Source organism: Myxocyprinus asiaticus, chromosome 20, assembly GCF_019703515.2.
Source record: "Myxocyprinus asiaticus isolate MX2 ecotype Aquarium Trade chromosome 20, UBuf_Myxa_2, whole genome shotgun sequence".
NCBI classification, from domain to species: Eukaryota; Metazoa; Chordata; class Actinopteri; order Cypriniformes; family Catostomidae; genus Myxocyprinus; species Myxocyprinus asiaticus.
Window position 1 is genome coordinate 4405712 of NC_059363.1, and position 22241 is coordinate 4427952.

Genomic DNA, 22241 nt, shown 5'->3' on the forward strand with positions numbered 1-22241 from the left:
AGACCCTTAAGATTCAAAAATAGTGTATACAGTAGATGTGTGTGACAATTTTCCAAATCCTACAGTCATAAATGTCAAACATTACCTGGAAATAGAGGATAATGGTCCACATCAGCCCCAAGACAATGGATGGGCGTCCATCAGCGATGTCGGTGGCATTAATATTGACTAGTTTGATCTGCAAATCAAATATCAATGTTTCTCATGATAGAGGCTCTTAAATTACTATCTAATGCAAAGACATCAGTGCAAATGCATTTCATGCTTTAAAGGGGTCATGACATGCCTTTTTTATTTTAATATGTTCCTTGAGGTTCACTTATAATATTAGTAAAGTTTTTTTTTTATTTGTAAAACATGATTATTTTCCACCCTCATCCTGACCCTCTGTCAGAAACTCTTGGTTTTGGTGTTGCTTCTCTTTTAAGACTTGACAGTAAATGCCCACTGTTCTGACTGGCTCTCTGCTCTTGACTGACCTGCTCTCTCTCCTTGTCATCTCACTGCTCACCCTAGGGGCGGGGCTACAGAACTGATAAGGTAAAGCAGGGGTTGATGTGTTGTTGTGGAGGTGGTCAGATGCAAATGTCTATTCCACAGTGTGACATCACAATGTGGAGGAAGTAGAGAACAAGTTGTTTTGGCAGCTTGGATTTAACAAATCTCTTTGTGCAGTGAGGAGGAAGTTTTGAATTCTGAATCTTACAATATGTATATATAGTACAATGACCTCCTATATGTCAAAAGGTCAAGGAAAATTTGATTCCTCAAGTCATGACCCCTTTTAAAAGTGCACTCAGTAATATTCATGCTTATGTTGCGTTGACGCCTGGCGGGGTAGATGCAGCATCAGGCAAAAACAGAAGTTCTTAGTTACCGATGTCACTGGGAAAATGTGCTAATCGCAGTCATGATTCATTTATTCCATGAGTGAAAGCATCCAGTAGAGCAGTGGTTCCCAATCAAGCTCACATGCATTGAGGCTCTCAAAGATTCATAAAATGCGCGGTAACAGTAACATCATGTCAGCATCCTTGTGTAACGAAAGGCACAAAGAGCAAAATCTCAACATAAAAAAAAACTGTCCAAAGACCTTGGCACCTTGGTAACTGTAGCAAAACTTCATGAAATGAACAGAGCCTTTTTGCACAACTGCGTGAGAATGAAGCACACCAAAAATATTCTGCTTCTCAACGGAGGTGCAACGCGCTGACTGTCACATGGCCAAGTGCATGTGAGTTTATTTTTCTTGGATCTAAAAATGTATGGAATTTCTGCGTCATATCCACGCACTGAAACACTGCAAAAACCTCTTTAAACAACATAACTTGTTGGCATGTTAACGCTTTATTATGAGACCATCAAGCAGCTGCAGAGGGGCTCTGAATGTAAACCGCCAGAAACTATTGTTTCTATCCAACTGCATGGCAGAGAATGTGCATTCCAAAAAATATTATATTATAATCATCATATTATTTTTATCGGCCTTCAAACTTCTGCATAATTTTTGCATTTCTCATGACTTTTGCACTCTCTCGCGTGCACATGCGAGCACCGAGAGACAGATTGAGCATACCTTTAGTTACTGTTGCTAACACCGTCTTCAAGCTTTTCTCTTAGCATCTGTTCTGCCACAAAGCACGGAGGGAGAAGCGATGGAGTAAATTACCTCAGAAATTATGAAATAACACATTTGTTAACCATTGTTTTATATATAAATATAATATATTTATATATATATCTGGGGGGGGCGCGGAGTTTCTCATATGTTAGTAGGGCGGGCTTCAAGGAAAAAGGTTGGGAACCACTGCAGTAGAGCACAACAGTGCCTGACCTCTTTTTCAGCTGTCTTGGTTCCGAAAGTATTTTTCCCATTCATTTTTTCCATAGGGATTTCATAAAATACTTCATAAAAGAGTTCTAAGCCATGAACCAAACAAACCAGCTCTAAGGTGAATCAGAACATTAAAATTTTCATTTGAGGCAAAAAAGTATTTGAAAAGAAAAAAAAAACAGAGGTGCAATATTCTATACTTAATATTTTCATGAGGAAATGAACTACAATCCCATGAGGCATTGTGAATGATGTAATCGATTTAAAAACAATAGAATAATTAAAACTACTGATTTAATGGGACAGTTCACCCAAAAATGAAAATTCTCTCATCTCTTTATGACCTTCTTTCTTGTGCAAAACACAATTGAAGATTTTTAGAAGAATATCTCAGCTCTGTTGGTCCTCACAATGCACGTGAATGGTGACCAGATATTTGAAGGTCCAAAAAGGACAAAAAGGCAGCATAAAAGTAATCCATATGACTCCAGTGGTTAAATCCATGTCTTCTGAAGCGATATGATAGGTGTGGGTGAGAAACAGATCAATATTTAAATCCCTTTTGGACCTTCTGAGTTCTGATCACCATTCACTTGCATTGTGAGGACCAACAGAGCTGAGTTTTTTTTCTAAAAATCTTCATTTGTGTTCTGCAGAAGAAACAAAGTCATGCACATCTGGGATGGCATGAGGGTGAGTAAATGATGAGAAAAATGAATGAGATTCATTTTTTGGTGAACTATCCCTTTAAAGTTATTAATTGTAAGTATAGACACAATACATTTTAAGTTTATTGCAAAATATTCAAATATATACAAATATAGAAGTAGTTTGACAGTATAGGGAGACTGACTTGATTGCATCATTCAATGTCATGGGAGTGGGCGGTCGCTGCAGAGCTCTTTTGTTGAGCTATGAGTTTGCTGTGACTCTCTGATTGGTGGATCTTTCTCTGTTGGATCATCAGTTCTTCACCAGAAATTACGCAAATAAACACAACTTTTTTTAAATGAAGTTAAAATACCATGTAGTGATGGTTTTAACAGAGGCATAAACCATTGATTAACAACCTAGGAGCACACTGTAGGCCTGTCTAAAGGTTTGCAAGTTATCACTAAAAATGTATTCGCCTATGGAGAAAATGAATTCGATTTTTGCATTCGGAACCAGACTGTTATGCTCTATTATAAGGGAATATTGAGATGAAGCGAGTAATATTCGGTTAGTCATGTGATCTCAACACGGCGCCGCTTATGAATGTGCACCCAGCATTATGTGCAGAATAAAGCAGCTTTGGCTCAAAGACTGATATGACTACAGTCTTCATCTCATGTAAGTGTACATCATTTAAATATTTTTCAAAAATACAATTCTACAATTACATTTCTGTTTAAAAGTTTAGCAATTAGTAAAATAACCACTGAGTGTACCTTATAAAGATTAAGTAGCCAAACATTTTAGCTTCTAATGAGAAATAAGCAAGTATGAACACACAAACCATTTGTGAAATAAGTGACTGAATAGATAATAATTAGGGCTGTCAATTGATTAAAATTTTTAATCGAATTAATTAATCACAATTTATGGCATATATTAATATTTGCTGAAAAAAAAAAAAAAGGCCCCCAAATAAAGATAATTCAATATAACTAATACATAATAATTCAGATATTTATAAATGTAATATATCTAGGGGCCTGGGTAGCTCAGTGGTAAAAGACACACCTGGAATTTGCTAGTTTGCTAGTTCGAATCCCAGGGCGTGCTGAGTGACTCCAGCCAGGTCTCCTAAGCAACCAAATTGGCCCGGTTGCTAGGGAGGGTAGAGTCACATGGGGTAACCTCCTCGTGGTCGCTATAATGTGGTTTGTTCTCTGTGGGGCCTGTGTTGAGTTGAGCGTGGATGCCACGGTGGATGGCTTCAAGCCATCCACACGTGCGATGTCTCCACGGCAACGCGCTCAACAAGCCACGTGATAAGATGCGCGGGTTGACGGTCTCAGATGCGGAGGCAGCTGGGATTCATCCTCCGCCACTTGGATTGAGGCGAATCACTACGCAACCACGAGGACTTAAAAGCACATTGGGATTTGGCCATTCCAAATTGGGAGAAAAAGGGAAAAAATCATTCAGATTGGAATGAATTGCATTATTGTGACAGACGAGTAAAGCACTGATTAGAAAATACAAAAAGTGGCTTTAGAAGTCAATATATTCTTTGTTTTATTCCCATATCATTCTGTAGCTGCGCTGCTTGGGACATTTAATGAGGAGCATGGATCGCCCCCTGCTGACGCGGCTCGGAAAAACATGACGTTACATGTACTTCAAGCTTGAATTGCTCTGATGGGAGGAAAATACGTACGGCTCAGGCAGCATGATTAATTGCATAAATATTTTTGTATTCTTTATTAAAATCATTAATCGCGCTAGATTAACATGTAAAATCGACAGCCCTAATAATAATTTGTTCATGGTCAGCCACTCAAGGAGATCATAAGCAATGCTCTCAAACTCACAAAAGAAAAAAGCTTTTGAAAAATAATTATATGGTCTTTCAGCCAGTAGCAGCTGTGAACAGTACGCATCATCAAATGTAGATATGCGTAACAAAAGCAGGTGTTTGTGGGATTTGAGACTAAGAAAAGCACTGACCGGAGATCCTCTGTATACAGACTGAGATAAGGCATGGTAAGAAAGAGGACACAGTTACAAACACAGTATAATTATGCCTGGTGGACGGGCACATATTATATATGCTGAACTTCTTTGAAAATTATGTCTACCCTCCTTCCAATCATCATTCAATATTGCAGATATTGATGGGAGTGTTGTACAGTTGAATATCAAAATAAAAACAAGACGGTTCGGTAAATGCACCTACTTTTCTGCCCTCCAGAAACTTCAGTGCAGTGCCAATGTTGGACACCCAGTGGATCCTTTTCAGTTGCCGGCCCTGCTCACATGGCTAAAGGAAAACACAAGGGGTTTACGGTTCCTTTTTACAGATCTGAATGACCTGTTTCCGCCTTAATTTAGCATGTTAAAGAAATTGTTCACCTAAGATTTTCTTATCAGTTACTCAATCTAATGCCATCCCAGATGTGTATGACATTCTTTCTTCTGCTGAATACACAAACTAAGATTTTTAGAAGAATATCTCAGCTCTGTTGGTCCATTCAATGCAATGAATGGTGACCTGAACTTTGAAGCTCCAAAAAGCACATAAAGGCAACATAAAAGTAATCCATAAGACTCCAGTGGTTAAATCCATGTTTTCGGAAGTGATATGATAGGTGTGGGTGAGAAACAAATCAATATTTAAGTTTGTTTCAACTATACATTTTCCTTCCTGCCCAGTAGGTGGCGATATGCAAGAAGAATGCAAATCGCCAAAAACAAAATATAACAAACAAGGACTTACATTTTTAGCTGTTTTTTACCTGTAACAATCATTTAGCTTCAGAAGACAGAAGTGGATTTAACCACTTATGGATTACTTTTGTGCTGCCTTTATGTGCTTTTTGGAGCTTTAAAGATCTGGCCACCATTCACTTGCATTGTATGGACCGACAGAGCTGAGAAATTCTTTAAAAATCATTGTTTGTGTTCTGCAGAAGAAAGAAAGTCATACACATCTCAGATGGCATGAAGGTGAGTAAATGATGTGAGAGAGTTTTCATTTTTGCGTGATGCAACACTGCTGCAATGGGCATCCAAATATAGGGAGTGACAGAAAATCGTCTCAGTTACGTACATAACATCGGTTCCCTGAGACGAAGGGAACGAGATATCACGTTTGTCCTTCCACATGACCAAGTTGAAACCTCTCTACGATAACGCCAATATTCTAATATTGGCTATGGTGTTTGAGCCCCAGTGTCTGACTGAGGGACAAAGAACGCATCGCATCGCACCTCAAAAGAACTCTGAGTCTTGTTGTGCGGCCAGCGTTCGCAATGTCTTGTTCCCTTCGTCTCAGGGAACCGAGGTTACATACAGTACGTAACTGAGAAGTTCCCTTAAGACTCAGTACACTTGACATAAGGGGAACAGAATCCCATCACGCCGCACTACACGACATAACCTTCCGGAGAGGAAACATGACACTGCAGTCATGTGGGATGACGACTGACATGAGTATGCCACAAGTGAGTGACCCTTATGTTGTGCCAAGAGGGGAGAGCTCAGTATGAATATATGAACTATAATCATATAGTATGATTTAACCCCTTCACAAACCCAGTCAGGAAGGGAGTTTATTTATAATGAAAGTGCTTGTGACTTCATGGTAAATTACAATGTAGTGTAAAATTATGGGGAGCCCGTGCTTAAAGGGAGGGGCATAAGTATATGTTTGGCAAACGAAATAGCAAGCGCTCTAAAAAGAGAGGACTTGTGAAGAGAGAGACGTTACGTCTAGGTTGTAAAACCTTGCAAATGTGTTTTGAGAAGACCATCCTGCTGCAAAACATATGTCTTGTAAAGACATACCATTTGTCCATGCCCATGAGGAGGCCATGTCTCTAGTTGAGCGTGCTTTAACACCAGTTGGGCAAGTCTTACCCTGCGACTCGTAAGCCAGGGCAATCGCATCAACGATCCAGTGAGAAAGTATTTGCTTGGAGACAGACATTCCTTTCGTGCATCCTACCTAGCACACACAGAGTTGATCAGACAGTCTGAACTGGCAGGTGCACTCAACGTATGAGTGTAGCGCCCACACAGGGCATAACAAATGCAAGGATTTTTCCTCATCCGAATTAAATAGAGGAGGGAAGAAGGCTTGAAGGTGAACCACCTGTGCTCCGAAGGGCATGGTTAGAATCTTAGGCACATAGCCTTTTCTGGGTTTGACAGTGGCTTTTATAAGACCGGGGCTAAACTCCAGACATGAATTGTCAACTGATAGTGCATCTCGTGGGCGGTGTTCATGACTGAATGTATCAGTTCTGGTGTGTTTAGCGTGCTCTGTTCAAAGGTCACACATGTAGGCTTCGCACCTCTGGTTGGGGATGCCAAATCGTGCCTTGTGTTTGAGAGAGAAGATCTTTCTTCAGCGGTATTTCCCATAGAGGCCCATCCAGTATTTCTACCATCTCCAGAAACCAGGACTGATTGGGCCATTTCGACGCAATTAACAGAAATGTTTCCATGTCCACTCGGACTTTGCTGATGACAGAATGAAGGAGGCGTACCAGGGGAATACTTGCGTTTCGCCTGCCATACATGGGCCAGCGCAACATGGTGACACATATACGCCACTACGGTGATTCACAAAATCAGAATGAAAAGCTCTCAAAGCTAGAAAGACAGCCAGTAGCTCTAGGCGGTTGACATGTCATGGATGTTTCGCACCTGTTTCCAGATGTCGAAAGTCAGGCGTCCATTACACACCACGCCCCAATCTGTGTTGGATGCATTTGTGGTCAGCACTTTCTTTCTGAAACTTGACCCAACATAACACCCTGTTGTTAGAAGGCTGGCACTGTCCTTGGTACGAGAGCAGCCAGTGGCGAGTTACTGCGATGCACATGAAAATGAAATGACTTCAGTGGTAATGTTTTTTTCAGTTTGAACTGAAACAGATACCGAAGAATGGTCTGTAGTGCTTGTTCATGAGGTCGCATGACACTAAAAAGGAGATTTACTGGCTGGGGAAAAGTGTGCTTTTTGCCCAGTTGACGTTAGACCAGATTTTCCATATGGCAAAGCAGCAAGTCTGTGTTCAATCAGTAGTGCCTCTGATTGGTTAGTAATAACCAATCGCTGAGGTAATTCAAAACACACATACACCGTTCATTTTCAATGGGGCAAGCACCTCATCGATACATTTCGTGAATGTGAGGGGAGCCAGAGACAGACTGAAATGAAGGACTTTAAACTGATACGCAGTTCCCTCGAACGCGAATCTAAAAAACCACCTGTAATGCGGTGCAATTGGTACATGAAGTACGCATCCTTCAGATCTACTGATGCAAATCAGTCCCGAGGAGGGATGTGCAGTAAGATATGTTTCTGAGTTAACATTTTGAATGGCTGCGTCGCGAGCGCGTGATTCAAGCATTCAGAACTAGAATGTTAGAGTATTGGCGTTATTGTACAGAGGTTTCAACTAGGTCATGTGGAAGGACACTCCCCTATATGCGTTAGCAACGCAATGTCAAGAGTACTGAGTCGTAAGGGAACTGGCATCTTTCTCTCTTCAGATGCCCATAATCCAACTTTCTATTTTTTTCCCTTCTTTTGGAAAGTCATGTAAACTTAAGTGTTGTTTCCGGATTTTTTATTTTACCGTTGAAGCAAATGGTAACAAAAAATAAGATTTTCTACAATCTCCCATGATCTCTATAGATGTTTACCCCGCTATATTTTACTTCCACATTCCAAATGTGGAAATGTGAAAAGAGTCCATTGGGGGTTGAAATGAAACCCTTCTGTGCAAGCAGAACAGTATCAAGTCAATCACTGTGATCAATGATACACGTCTAAAGACACATTAAATGTCAGCACTGTTGCTGTGCGTGAATACAGAAGGTTACGCAGAGGGATAATCTGTGGATTTTTGGTGTAAAATCAGGATATTGCATCACAGAAACACTTACTAATCTCTGTCCAGACAGCACCTCTAACAGAGCCAACAGTTTCACCCCATCCTTAATGTCCTCAAAGAGGTCGTTGACTTCAAAGGGAGGTTTGTGCTGTAGAAGGACGGAAAGAGTAGAAAAATATGAAACTTTATTAACTTAAAAAACACATCTAAAACTTGCTAAGGCTTCAGGTGAAGTATCACATTTATTAGTGCTAGGTTTTGCCAGGATCCTGTCCCTTCTGTCAGTTTGTTTTTAGTTCTTTGTGACTCAATCCTGACACCCTTTGTTCGAAGTGTGTATGTTAGCACATGGTTTCTCTTGGTTTCTCTGGCCATCTTGCCCCTTCTTTTCTTTAAAATAGCAAAAACGTTGGTTATAGTGAGGCACTTAATATGGATGTGAATGGGGCCAAACCCGTAAATGTTAAAATACTTACTATTTCAAAAGTATAGCAAAAAGACATAAACAATATGTGTTTTAAGGGGATGGTTCCCCCAAAAATGAAAATCCCTTCATCATTTACTCACCCTGCTATCCCAGGTGTGTATGACTTCTTTCTTCTGCTGAACACAAACAAAGATTTTAGAAGAATGTCTCAGCTCTGTAGGTCCATACAATGCAAGTGACAAAATTTTGAAGCTCCAAAATGCACATAAAATCAGCATAAAAGTAATCCATAAGATTCCAGTGGTTAAATCCATATCTTCTGAAGCGATATGATAGGTGTGGGTGAGAAACAGTTCAATATTTCAGTCCTTCTTCTTGTGTTTTTGGCGATTCACATTCTTCATGCATATCGCCCCCTATTGGGCAGGGAGGATAATTTATGGTAAAAAGTGACATAAATATTTATCTGTTTCTCACCCACACCTAACATATCACTTCAGAAGATATCGATTTAACCACTGGAGTCTTATGGATTACTTTTATGTGCATTTTAGAGCTTAAAAATTTTGGCACCCATTCACTTGCATTGTGTTGACCTACAGAGCTGAAATATTCTTCTGGGTGAACTATCCCTTTAACATGATTTTAGTGTGTTAAAATCACTTACTAACTTTTTCTGTAGCCGACTTTACAACTTCATTGCCATGACGATGTCATGTCAACAAACCCTAAAACAACTGTAAAAATAACTTTACAGCTCAAATAATACATGAGTTTTAACAGAAGAATTAATGTAATTTCTATTTATATTCAAATTTATGCCTTTAAACCCTCTAAAAATTGGCCCCATTGTAAATGCCTCACAACCTTGATTTTCCTTTATTTAAAGAAAAGGATGGACTAGTGGAACTTTATTTTTGTGGTAATCAACATTATGCCACAAATGCTGTCGATTGAGAAAAAAAAATTAAACAAAGGAAGTATGAAATGTAAATCTAGATAATAATAAAAATCTGAGAAATTATGTCTGGTAGGTATAGAAACGGCAACAATTAATCCGAGACCATTGTTACATTTCACTGTTGTACAAAACTAATTATTTTATTTAACCTGTTTTGATAAATCTACATCTATAAATCTAATAATTATTCACATTTGAACTAGAAAAAAAAAGTTTGAAACATTTTATCTCTTCATTGTCGTTGAATTTGTTCAAAGATACAGACATTTGAACGAGAAAAAAAAAGTGAAACATTTTATTTAATTTTAGCTGTTCATTTCTGATGAATACACACAAAAATATTCACATTTGAACTAGAAAAAAACACTGGACACTTTATCTTAATTTATCTCTTCATTTTATGTTGAATATACAAATGTATTTACATTTAAAGTACAAAACATGTCAAACATTTTATTTTTATCTCTTTATTTTGACGAATCTGTGCACAAATATTTACAGTACATTTGAACTAGAAAACAAACATTGAAACATTTTATTTTTATTTTATCTTTTCATTTTTTGTTTAATTTATGTACAGATATTCACATTTAAACTTCAAAAAACATTTGACATTTTATTTTATCTCTTTATTTTTTGTTGATTCTATGCACAAATATTCACATTTGAACAACAAAAAACATCTGGCTTTTTTGTCATTTAATCTCTTCATTTTTTGTTGAATATACAGTATGCACAAATATTCACATGAACTACAACAACAACAAAAAAAAACATTGAAATATTTTATTTTTTCTCTTCATTTTTGGAAGAATATGCACAAATATTCTCATTTGAACAACAAAAACATTTTACATTTTTTATTGTATCTATCTCTTCATTTTGATGAATCCGTGCACAAATATTCACATTTATTTTGAACTACAAAAAAACTCTTCATTTTTAAGGAATATATGAAAAAACATTTGGCTTTTTTGTCATTTTATCTCTTCATTGTTTGTTGAATCTATGCACAAATATTCACAGTTGACCTACAAAAACATTTGAAACATTTTTTTTTTAAGAATCCAAGCAAAAAAATGTACATTTTACCAATACAACAAAAAAATATCAAAATTAAGAAAGACAGCTTTGCAGACAGACAGCAATGTAAATCTGTCAGTATTGCAAGTGGCTGCAGGCTTACTGATGGGGGTAAAGCATTACATTGCATATTCTGCAGCTCATTTAGTATGCACTGAGCGTGTGCTATCTTTACAGCACGAGTGCTGCTTCACTGCAGTGACCCTCTGCCTGCACACATTACTCGGATTCTTTATACTTTTCATATTCGTGCTTTGAATTGTTGTGCACCAGATTCAGTTGAACAAAAAGCCCTTCAGTGCAATCTGGGCTGATTGGAATACTTAAACCCACCATTTGTGTCAGATTATCCTCTCTTTGTGCACTGCAAAGTGCCCGTCACCAAAGCAACTAATCACGCATAATGAGGCGAGAGGGAGGGGCAACAACACTTGCGCTTTAGTTTCTATATACTGCATATGGGTCATTGTAGAAAACAATGTGTCGCTCAATAACATAAGTGCAAATCATTACTTTTACAATGAATAGCTGATGTCAAAATTAACAATGTGTTAAAATAGGCATTTTTCTTAACACATCAACCAAAAATCCAACAACCTTTATAAATTAATATATATATATATTAGACAATGCCATTTTTTGCCTGCTCACAGCCCTGTGTTTCCATCATTTTGGTATTAGCAAATACAAAGATTGTATTTGTCAGCTGTTGCGAGACAGGGCGTTCAAGCAAAAACTCATTAAGAAAAAGAAAGAAAGTCAAACAACACTGGGCTAAGTAAACAATGACTGAATTTTCTTTTTGGGTGAACTAATCCTTTAAAGCTGTAGCTCTCAAATCTCATTCATGCTTGTAAATAATTCAAGCTTGACGCATCATGATCAATTATAAGAAACACACGAGAATCCAAGCCGTTTGGCGTCACCGATGTCAAAATTTGACGCACTAAATTGAAAGCTATTGTATGGCTTTAGAAGACTTGGAATACAGCACATGAGTTTTATGAACTACTTTTTAGTGCTTTTTTGTCTATTTTGGAGCTCAACAGCCCCAGGTCACTATATGCTTTTGTTATGCGGAAAAGGGCGGCATGAACATTCTACAAGATTTTCAGTTTCCTGATGCCACTGTTTTCCAAAATATGTGATATTAGACAGCGTTTTCAAAAGTCTCAATTTTTGGCAGCCTGATCTCATGAAAATTCTGTGACTGTGGCGACATTTTGCTACATAATATTAAGTGGTTCATTACACATTTCACGGCAGTTTCAAGGTGAAATGTCCACTGTGTGGCGCTAAAAGCAAGTTAAATTTTCTACCAAACAGATGAAGTTTTTAAAGTGCTCTTTCAAGTTTTAAATTGACAAAACGTACCTCCCAACGCTAAACCTTAAGCCTGAAAGAGTCATCAAAAGCAAATGTTGGAGCAACCAGGTCATTTTGAGGTGCTTTTAATGACACTTTCGGCTCACGTGTCGACTCGTGTGCTCTACAATATTTTAATTTATATATATTTTGCAGCCGCTAATCCCACACCTACTCCTAAACCTAACCATAACCATTTATTAAGCATATAAAACACGAAAAAAAGACAGATAAATGTAATCACAATAATTTATTCAGAAAAATGGCAAAATTCAGTACAAAAGTAGTCCAAAGGGAGATGCGCGCATCCGATGTGCTCCCTGACGGCATACAATAGCATTGTGTATTAATCGCTGTAAATCTTCTCCTGATGCACTCTATAACGGCACTGTCGTATCTCATTCAAACATATACATAGCAGAATACGATATGTCGCAAACGGTCATGAGACACTTGAGAGCCAATGAGCATTTGACATCACTGCCGTAAAACCGCTGGTGGTAATGCTTGAGGCGGCAATTTTTGAATTCTGAAAATGAAACCAACACATGTTGATGGTTACAGCGGGCGAGACAGCGCTGCGGCGGATGGAGACAGACATCGTTGAATAAAAGGCTTGAATTTGGGTCTGTTCTTCACAGAAAGCAGACTAAAGATTTGGATTATAGCTAACTAATGTATGGATTAATTTTCTTATTGTTTTATGGTGCTTTTTGTGGTTTATTTTGTTTTTTGGCATATTCTGAAAACTCCTTTTTGTGTCCCATGGCAAATGTGATGGCATTAACTAATCTCATTGACTATAAATTAAATGTAATTAACTGATTAAATCTACGAATTATTCAATATTAACCAATTCAAACAGTACACATAAACATTTGTACGTTTCTATAGGTGTTAATACATAAAATGATTATGATTAGATGATGTCAATACGTCAGTATTGTACGTTTCGGTGTCTATGCAAACGTAAGAGAATGTACATTTGCTTGAACCAAAATTGACGTAAGAATGCATATGAATTCTCATGAGATCACGTTGGTTTTTCATGCTGCCAATTACAGATATAGAATGCTGAAAATACAGAATAAAACACAAAGTCAAGCTCCTCAGCCTACTAATGCAAGATCACTCCTTTTGACCATGGCAGTGGGAAGCTATCAAAAAACAGCATTCATTCTCAAAGCACACAGTATAAACAGTGCCCTTCATGCTATTTATTACAACATTACAGCGTTACACCCCCTCGTTCACTGATTACTGTCTTGCACAATGAACTGCCTTTAATCATGGGAGCTTTCTCAACTACAAAGCCATTTGCCCTTTAAAGTCATAATGACATTAGGACATAAAGTAAATCACATGGGCCATTCAACTGTCACGGATGAAGGGTCAGAGAGAGAGGGGACGACAATACAGACATCACTGCTTAAGACTCATGAACATCTGAGTAACATCTTCAACAATCCACAGTCAGCCAGTTCGCCTCAGTTACAATTCACTGTTCCAATCCAATGAAAGTGAATGGTGACCGAAGCTAACATTCTGCCTAACTTCGGAAATTAAAAGCCAGTCTTACCTTTGCCAAGTGAGAATTAATCCACTTTGTGAAAGTTCTTTTCTGTACCAACTCCTGTTCATCTAAAAAAAAAAGAAAAAAACAGACAAGAACCACATTAGTGACCTGATCTTTTCTACTGTAGAGATATATATCAGTCATCTTTTTTCTTGGTTCCAGCCATTATGACTCATCTGGTTATATTTTAATATTTTCAAGAAATATATGCATTCAGGATGATTTAATATTTCATATTTTTGTACTATTTCATTACTGTAAGCCTGCCTTCAAAGCTAGAGAGGAGATATTCACCAGCACGGCAGAGCTGAACGTTCCTCATGTGGCATGGGCAAAAACATTGACACTACATCAGAAACATTACGCAATATTATCATTTTTAAATATATACTCAACAGCAAACTACTAAGATGCATATTGATCAGAGGAAAAATGTGCTTATTATTAAAAGGCAATCAAATTTATACTAACTTCTGAAGATGATATGAATGGTGCATGGCCATGCAAAACTCGCAATTATGATGCTAGTGTGTTGTGAGTTGTTGCCAGGGTGTTGCTATGCAGTTGCTAGGGTGTTTTCAGTGTCTCCCAGGGCATTCCTATGACCTTGCGAAGGTGTTTTGAGTGGTTTCTACGGCTTTGCTATGCATTTTCTAGGGTGTCCTGAGTGTTTCCATTGCATTGCCATGTGGTTGCTAGGGTGTTCTGCGTGTTTCCAAGAGCGTTATTGTGACCTTGCAAAGGTGTCCTGAGTGGTTGCCTTGGCGTTGCTATGTGGTTGCTAAGGTGTTCTGAGTCTTTTTTTGGGTGTTGCTATGCGGTTGCTAGGGTGTTCTGAGTGTTTCTCAGAGCATTCCTACAGTATGATCTAGCAAACGTGTTTAGAGTGGTTGTCATGACGTTGCCATGTGGTGTTCTGAGTGTTTGCAAGAGTGTTATTATGACCTTGCAAAGGTGTTCTGAGTGGTTGCCTTGGTGTTGCTATGCGGTTGCTAAGGTGTAATGAGTGGTTTTTAGGGTGCTGCTATGTGGTTGCTAGGGTGTTCTGAGTGTTTGCAAGAGTGTTATTATGACCTTGCAAAGGTGTTCTGAGTGGTTGCCTTGGCATTGCTATGTGGTTGCAAGGGTGTTCTGAGTGTTTGCAAGAGCATTATTATGGCCAAGCAAATGTGTTTAGAGTGGTTGTAATGACATTGCTATGCGGTTGCTAGGGTGTTTTGAGTGTTTGTAAGACCGTTTTTATGACCTTGCAAAGGTGTTCTAAGTGGTTGTCTTAACGTTGCTATGTGGTTGCTAGGGTGTTCTGAGTGTTTGCAAGAGCGTTATTATGACCTTGCAAAGGTGTTCTGAGTGGTTGCCTTGGCATTGCTATGCGGTTGCTAATGTGTTCTGAGTGGTTTTTAGGGTGTTGCTATGTGGTTACTAGGGTTTACTGAGTGTTTCTCAGAGCATTCCTAACGTATGACCTAGCAAATGTGTTGAGTGGTTGTCATGACATTGCTATGCAGTTGCTAGGTTGTTCCGAGTGTTTGCAAGAGCGTTATTATGACCTTGCAAATGTGTTCTGAGGGGTTGCCTTGGTGTTGCTATGCGGTTGCTAAGGTGTTGAGTGGTTTTTAGGGTGTTGCTATGCAGATGCTAGGGTGTTCTGAGTGATTCCCAGAGCGTTCCTATGACCTAGCAAATGTGTTTAGAGTGGTTGTCATGCTGTTGCTAAGTGGTTTCTAGGGTGTTCTGAGTGTTTGCAAGAGCGTTATTATGACCTTGCAAATGTGTTCTGAGGGGTTGCCATGGTGTTGCTATGCGGTTGCTAAGGTGTTGAGTGGTTTTTAGGGTGTTGCTATGCAGATGCTAGGGTGTTCTGAGTGTTTGCAAGAGCATTATTATGGCCTAGCAAATGTGTTTAGAGTGGTTGTAATGACGTTGCTACACAGTTGCTAGGGTGTTCTGAGTGTTTGTAAGAGCGTTATTATGACCTTGCAAAGGTGTTCTAAATGGTTGTCTTAACGTTGCTATGAGGTTGCTAGGGTGTTCTGAGTGTTTGCAAGAGCATTATTATGACCTTGCAAAGGTGTTCTGATTGGTTACCTTGGTGTTGCTATGCGGCTGCTAAGGTGTTCTGAGTGGTTTTTAGGGTGTTGCTATGCGGTTGCTAGGGTGTTCTGAGTGATTCCCAGAGTGTTCCTATGACCTAGCAAATGTGTTTAGAGTGGTTGTCATGCTGTTGCTAAGCAGTTTCTAGGGTGTTCTGAGTGTTTGCAAGAGCGTTATTATGACCTTGCAAATGTGTTCTGAGGGGTTGCCTTGGTGTTGCTATGCGGTTGCTAAGGTGTTGAGTGGTTTTTAGGGTGTTGCTATGCGGTTGCTAGGGTGTACTGAGTGTTTCTCAGAGCATTCCTAACGTATGACCTAGCAAATGTGTTGAGTGGTTGTCATGACGGTTGCTAGGGTGTTCTGAGTGTTTGTAAGAGCATTATTATGACCATGCAAAGGTGTTCTAAGTGGTTGTCTTGCTGTTGCTAAGCGGTTTCTAGGATGTTCTGAGTGTTTGCAAGAGCGTTATTATGACCTTGGAAAGGTGTTCTGAGTGGTTGCATAAACGTTGCCATGCGGAACTAGCAAATGTGATAAGAATGGTTATCATGGCATTGCCATGCTGTTGCTTGGGTATTCAGAGTGTTTCCAAGATTGTTATTTTGACCTTGCAAAGGTGTTGTGAGTGGTTTCCATTGCATTGCCATGTGGTTGCTAGGGTGTTCTGCGTGTTTCCAAGAGCATTATTATGACCTTGCAACGGTGTTTTGAGTGGTTTCCATGGCATTGCTAAGTGGTTGCTAGGGTGTTCTTGGGGGTTGCTAGAGCAGTAATATGTGGTTGTTCACTGTTTACCAAGGTAAAAAAAAAAAAAAGCCCCAAATCTTTATATTTTGGTCCCAAGATATGGCTCAGGTCTCTCCTTTAAGGTAAGTCTATGGAATGTTTTCACACTTTTTTTGTCCACCAGTTAAAAATTGTAAATCCGATCACATAAAGTAACAGCACACCTCTCCTCAAGCTGCACAATTTCAGATATCATTCATGTCCATAGCAGAAACAGTGCAGGATGAGTTACGTGCAAACAAATTCTTAACCCTATTCTTAGGGTTAACCCAAATATAAGCCACTGTTAAGGCTGAAACATACTCTATGCAAGTACGTGAACGCAGACGCTTCTAGCTATGCAGGTTCGATTTCGTGCGTTGTTGTGATCCAAAACGTGTCAGACCACAATTCTTAACACAACGCAAGTACACATAGCACTTAACGTTGCCTCAGGGGGTGTTATAGCAAATATTAGTGTGAACTGACCACTTCTACGTTGCGGTTTGTCTTTCAAGTCAACTACTGTCATGGCAGAGCAACAGTTTGAAGAGCATATTGCTGAGCAAGTACTTTAAGTTAAAGTCAATATTTTTATAGCAACTTACCTTAATAATAACACATCCAGTTTAATGGCCCAGACTTTTAAAGGTAACTCTATCGCCCCCCTTGATTACTGAGGTTTGTTACGGCCACGGTGATGCAAAAACCCACATTAAGCATGTTCAACCAGACCGCAAGTTGGCAATGCGTTGGCCAAGCGCTCGCATCTGCGTTCACATACTTGCACAAATTTGTTTTTCTGGCCTAATAGTGATGCTTGCCTTAACAAGCACCATTAATTTAACTTTGTGGCATCTATTTACACAATGTGCAGATCTTGCAGAGCAGAGCATTTAAAGACACATAAGGCCATTTGGGTCAGCAACAGACACCCACCGGACATATTTAAGCATGATGCCCTCAAACTGACCACCAATACTCACAACAAACAACATCCTAGCTTGCATGCATGTAATGCAATGCACAGGACTTATTTAAAAAGCATTCATGTAGCACAGGGTTCTGACAGCACACATGGCATGCCGGTGCAGCATTAACGTGACAGTTCACCCAAAAATGAAAATTCTGTCATCAGTTCCTCACCCTCATTTTGCTCAAACTCTTGGAATTCAAAAGGAGACGTTTGGCAGAATGACAGACTCAATCACTGCATTGCAGCAGTCACTTTCACTGCATCTTACAATGGAAGTGAATGGTGACTGAGGCTAACATTCTGCCTAACATCTCGCTGTACGCAAGAAAACAAAGTCATAAGGGGTTGGAACAACATGAAGGTGAGTAAATGATGAAAAAAAGTAACAAATTTGGTGCACTATCCCTTTAAGCACACCACAGCCATTATAACCCAAAATGCTCAGCCGAAAAGAGTTAAACATCAGCACTGGAGTGCAGCGGTGACCCGTGCTAACACGGTAATTACCTCTCCCAAGGAGGAAGACGACCTCAGCTGGTCAATAATATCTAGCGAGCCATATGACCCAGAGATGTGTTACTGCATATCTGGATCATGAATCTGTTTCACCTACATTCAGCAGAGCACAGACTGTGTTCAAGGGCGAAGATTTGGCTTGCACATTGGGGGGGTTGTAGCGTGAAGCATTTACATGTTGCCATTAATCATGGTATAACTATTGGGGCGGGGGGGGGGGGGGGACTTACTTGTTTTGATTACTGGTTGGGGGTGGGGGTGGGGGGGGCTACTGAGCTACTACCTCCTGTACTCCTCAAATATCCCTTTGGATGAGCCGACACATCAATGTCCCACTTACCGCGGAGATACTGAAAGAATCCTGTCACCAGATTGAGAGACGTGGTCTTTTTGACAGCTACATCCTTAAAGTGTGCCATTATGTGCCCCACATTCCCTCCGTTTGTTTGTGTCCTTTATGTGTGAGTGTGTGCGCATATCATCCAGGGAGGAAAAGGGGATCAGCTATCCTTTATTTCCTTTGGGAAGCAGAACAGAGCAGACGGCACAGCTTTCCATGTGAAAACACAGCACGACTGAGCGTTAGGGGATGGAACCTCCCCCTCCTCCCTCTCTCCTCCTTCCCTGCTGCCTCCGGTTGTCTCCCTCTCCCTCCCTTTCTCTCCTCCGCTGTGGACACGCTGCTAATAAAGGGCAGTTTCTATAAAGCAGGCAACATCCTGTTGTTGGCAGTGTTACACAGTAAAGAAATAATTTTCTAGATCAGTATTTTGTCTTGTTTTCCAGTAAAATATCTAAACATCCTTAAAACAGGATATATTTACTTGAAAAGCAACATTTTTAAAATATTAAGACTATGTATATGTTAACATTAGTTAATGCATTATGAACTAACATAAACTAACAATGAAAATTGATTTTTTTAATATAAATTAACATTAACCATGATTTAGAAACGCTTTAAAAATGTATTGTACACATTTACTTGAGAAGCAAAACTGTGTAAGATAAAAAGGACTTGTTTTCAAAGAATAACCAATATCTTGAATTAAGTGGTAACACTTTACGGTTAAGAATAGCGAATAAGGTTGTATTCATTAACATTAGTTGGCTAAATTAATTAATATGAACTAACAATGAACAATACTTTTTCGGCACCTATATACAGTAATAATCTTGGTTAATGTTAATTGTAAAAATGTTTAATTCAACAGTTGCATACGTCAAAATTTGTTAATGCATTATGAACTTACGGTACATGAACTAAATGTAAAATTATTTTATAAATGAACACAACCAAGATTAAATGCGGTAAAAAAAATTCATTGCATTTAATAGTGTAAACAAATATAACCTTAATGTAAAGTGTTACCAATTGAGTTTTTTTACCTTTTAAAGGTGAGAAATTGTTCATTGCTTTTCCTTGTTTTAAGCATAAATCTAAATGTAGTGAACTATTTCCCATTGGAGTGAAAAAAATAACTTAATTCAATATTTAATTTTCTCTAAAAACAAGTCATAATATTGTATGGCATTTTGCTTCTCAAGAAAATGTATAGTATATAGTTTTGAAGATGTTTAGATGTATTTACAGGAAAACAAGACAAAAAAAAAAGGATTAAAGAGATACAGCAGAACACCCAAAATGCAAATTTGGTCATCCATTTGGAACTCACAAAAACTCTAAACTAGCAGCAAACTTGCTGCAAATTTACAGCTTATTATTTTCACATGCAAATGAGCTTGAGCACATGCAAGTTTGCCGCAAAGCTCATTTGCATGTGAAAATTATCTGTGGCAAATTTGCGGCAAATTTGCAGTGAACTCTACATTTTTGTATGGGAGGAGATGTTAAGCAAAATGTAGTCTCAGTCACCATTCACTTTCGTGAGTAAATATTAGCAGGATTTGCATTTTTGGGTGAACTATCCCTTTAAGAAAATTTGACTGGACTGGATACCCTTCTCATGTCTGGAATAGTTCTATAGCAGGGTCTCAAAGTTGCAGCCTTGCTAACCGGCTATGCCACTGATCTTCCAATCAGCATGCGGGGGGGGGTTGTGATGTCACCAGGCAGCTGGTGTGATCCTAATTTATATGTGTGGGTGGGGGTCAGCACTCGTGCTACATGGCTTGAACTCCATCGACCATGACTACAAGCACTTTAAATACAAATGCAGAAATGGCTTCATAACAATGTTCATAAAAGGAGAAAGCAGGAGCCGTGTTAATTTCTAAAGCCAAAACAAAAACGTCTTTCCAGCGGCAACTTAAATCGGGCTTTTCAGCCACCCACACACTAACTTGGCTTTTCAGTATAACACTCTTAGATGCACAGACACACACACACACACACACACACACACACACACACAGGACAGGCGTGTCTCTCTCTCTTCTCCAGCGTCTGACTTCCTTTTTAAACTCACCCGCACCCTCACTAGAACAAGAAACAGGTGTTAGACTCATCATAAACAAGTGACTATCTCGCTCTCCATTCACACACTAACGCTCGACCACACACCCCACCACCACATACCCCCATCTCACGACTCAGGCCGAGGCATCGTCCGGCCTGCCCACTACTCCGCCTCCCCCCCCCATTTCTGGAGAGAAAGTCCGCAACAGCCATCTGCACCCCCGGCCTGTGGACCACCTCAAACTTAAAAGGCTGAAGAGCCAGATACCAACGGGTGATCCAAAACATCATTCTGCCAAGAGTCTCGTCTCGCATCTGCTCCAGAGGGAAATCCCTGGCGGGGGAATCCTCTAAGGGCTGGGGAAGCTGAGACTTCCCCCTTCCTTACGTCATGCTGACGCAGAGCTGACGTAGACGGCCCTGGCTCCGCCTCCCCAGCTAGTGCATCACAAATCCCACACCGAGACGCTCTGTTACAGGACCCATCCGCACAAATTTCCCTTAATAAAGTGGAAAACACTGGCCAATTCGTTCCCAAAATTAGCAGATGGGTGAGGCGGGAACTAACCGCCACTTCGACACTATGCTTTTGTCCCCGGAATTAAATTGTCACAGTCACTACAGGATAATCATGGATATCCCCATGCACACACCTTACCTTCACCTTGTAACAAGCACCCAAAGCCTCGTCTTGAACGAGGCATTGATGGATGGAGGTTTGGCTGCAACCCGAATCCACTAAGGCCTGGTATGTACCCCCCTTAATACTCACAGGTATGCGGTACATCCCAGCTCGATCGGGGCGGCCTGCGGCACGTCGGGGACACGAACCAATGTCCCCACATCCATCACCATGCATTGGCCAGAGAGCCAGAAATGCCTGGGCTCCCCACAGCTCCAACAGACCGGCCCAGGCTTCACACCCTTACCTGCAGCAGCGGATCTGTCATCCTGGGGGCAAGAGTGGGGAGAGACGGGAAACCAGCGTGTTGTGCAGTCCCCGAAGCCAGGGAGTTGGTGTAGGATGGAGAACTCCCCGTTTCCAGGGAGGGGGAACAGGACAAGGGAAAGGGGCAGAGAGAGAGAGAGAGAGAAGGGGGAGAGAGAGAGAGATGATGATGATACGGGCTCACCGGCCCCTAGATAGGTCGCCATGTGGTCCTCGGCCAACTGGACTACCTCCTCCACTGACGCTGGGCGATGGCACTGGACCCATTCAGCACCCACCTCCGACAGGCATCACGGAGCAGCTGGGCGTACACAAATGGGCGGCCGGACTCGCCAAGCGTGAGTGAATATAAACGCTGGCGGTGTTGTTCAGGTGTGCGGCTGACCTGTTGGAGGATAGCCTCCTTCAGGTCCCCGTAGATCAGGCGGTGTTTGGCCGGCAGTTGCTGAGCCACGAGCTGGGCTTCCCCGGAGAGCAGCGGTAGAAGATATAGCACCCACTAGGTTTCTGGCCAGCCACAGGCGGTAGCAGCCTGCTTGAAGAGCCCAATGAAGGCCTCCGGCTCATCCTGGAGACCCATCTTGGTCAAAAGGAGAGAGGGTATGGCTGCTGCCCCCGGGAATGTGGCTGAGGACCTGCCTGGGGCTATCAGGCTCTGCAATGCCTGTCGATCCTCGGCTTGGGCCTGTAGGAGCTCCTGAAAATGCTGCTTCTGGGTGAGGA

At 40.3% G+C, this 22241-nt stretch overlaps 1 protein-coding gene across 8 annotated transcripts in view; it reads right to left on the reverse strand.

Moving 5' to 3' along the window:
- syne1b (spectrin repeat containing, nuclear envelope 1b) overlaps window positions 1-22241 on the reverse strand; it is a 178025-nt gene that overhangs the window by 149054 nt on the left and 6730 nt on the right. For all 8 annotated transcript variants that reach the window (XM_051647295.1, XM_051647294.1, XM_051647299.1 and 5 more), the window contains exons 2-5: window positions 13803-13864; window positions 8440-8535; window positions 4719-4802; window positions 86-178 (exon numbers count right to left, since the gene is read on the reverse strand). In XM_051647295.1, coding sequence (XP_051503255.1) covers window positions 86-178; window positions 4719-4802; window positions 8440-8535; window positions 13803-13864 — 335 coding nt within the window. The remainder of the gene's footprint in view (window positions 1-85; window positions 179-4718; window positions 4803-8439; window positions 8536-13802; window positions 13865-22241) is intronic.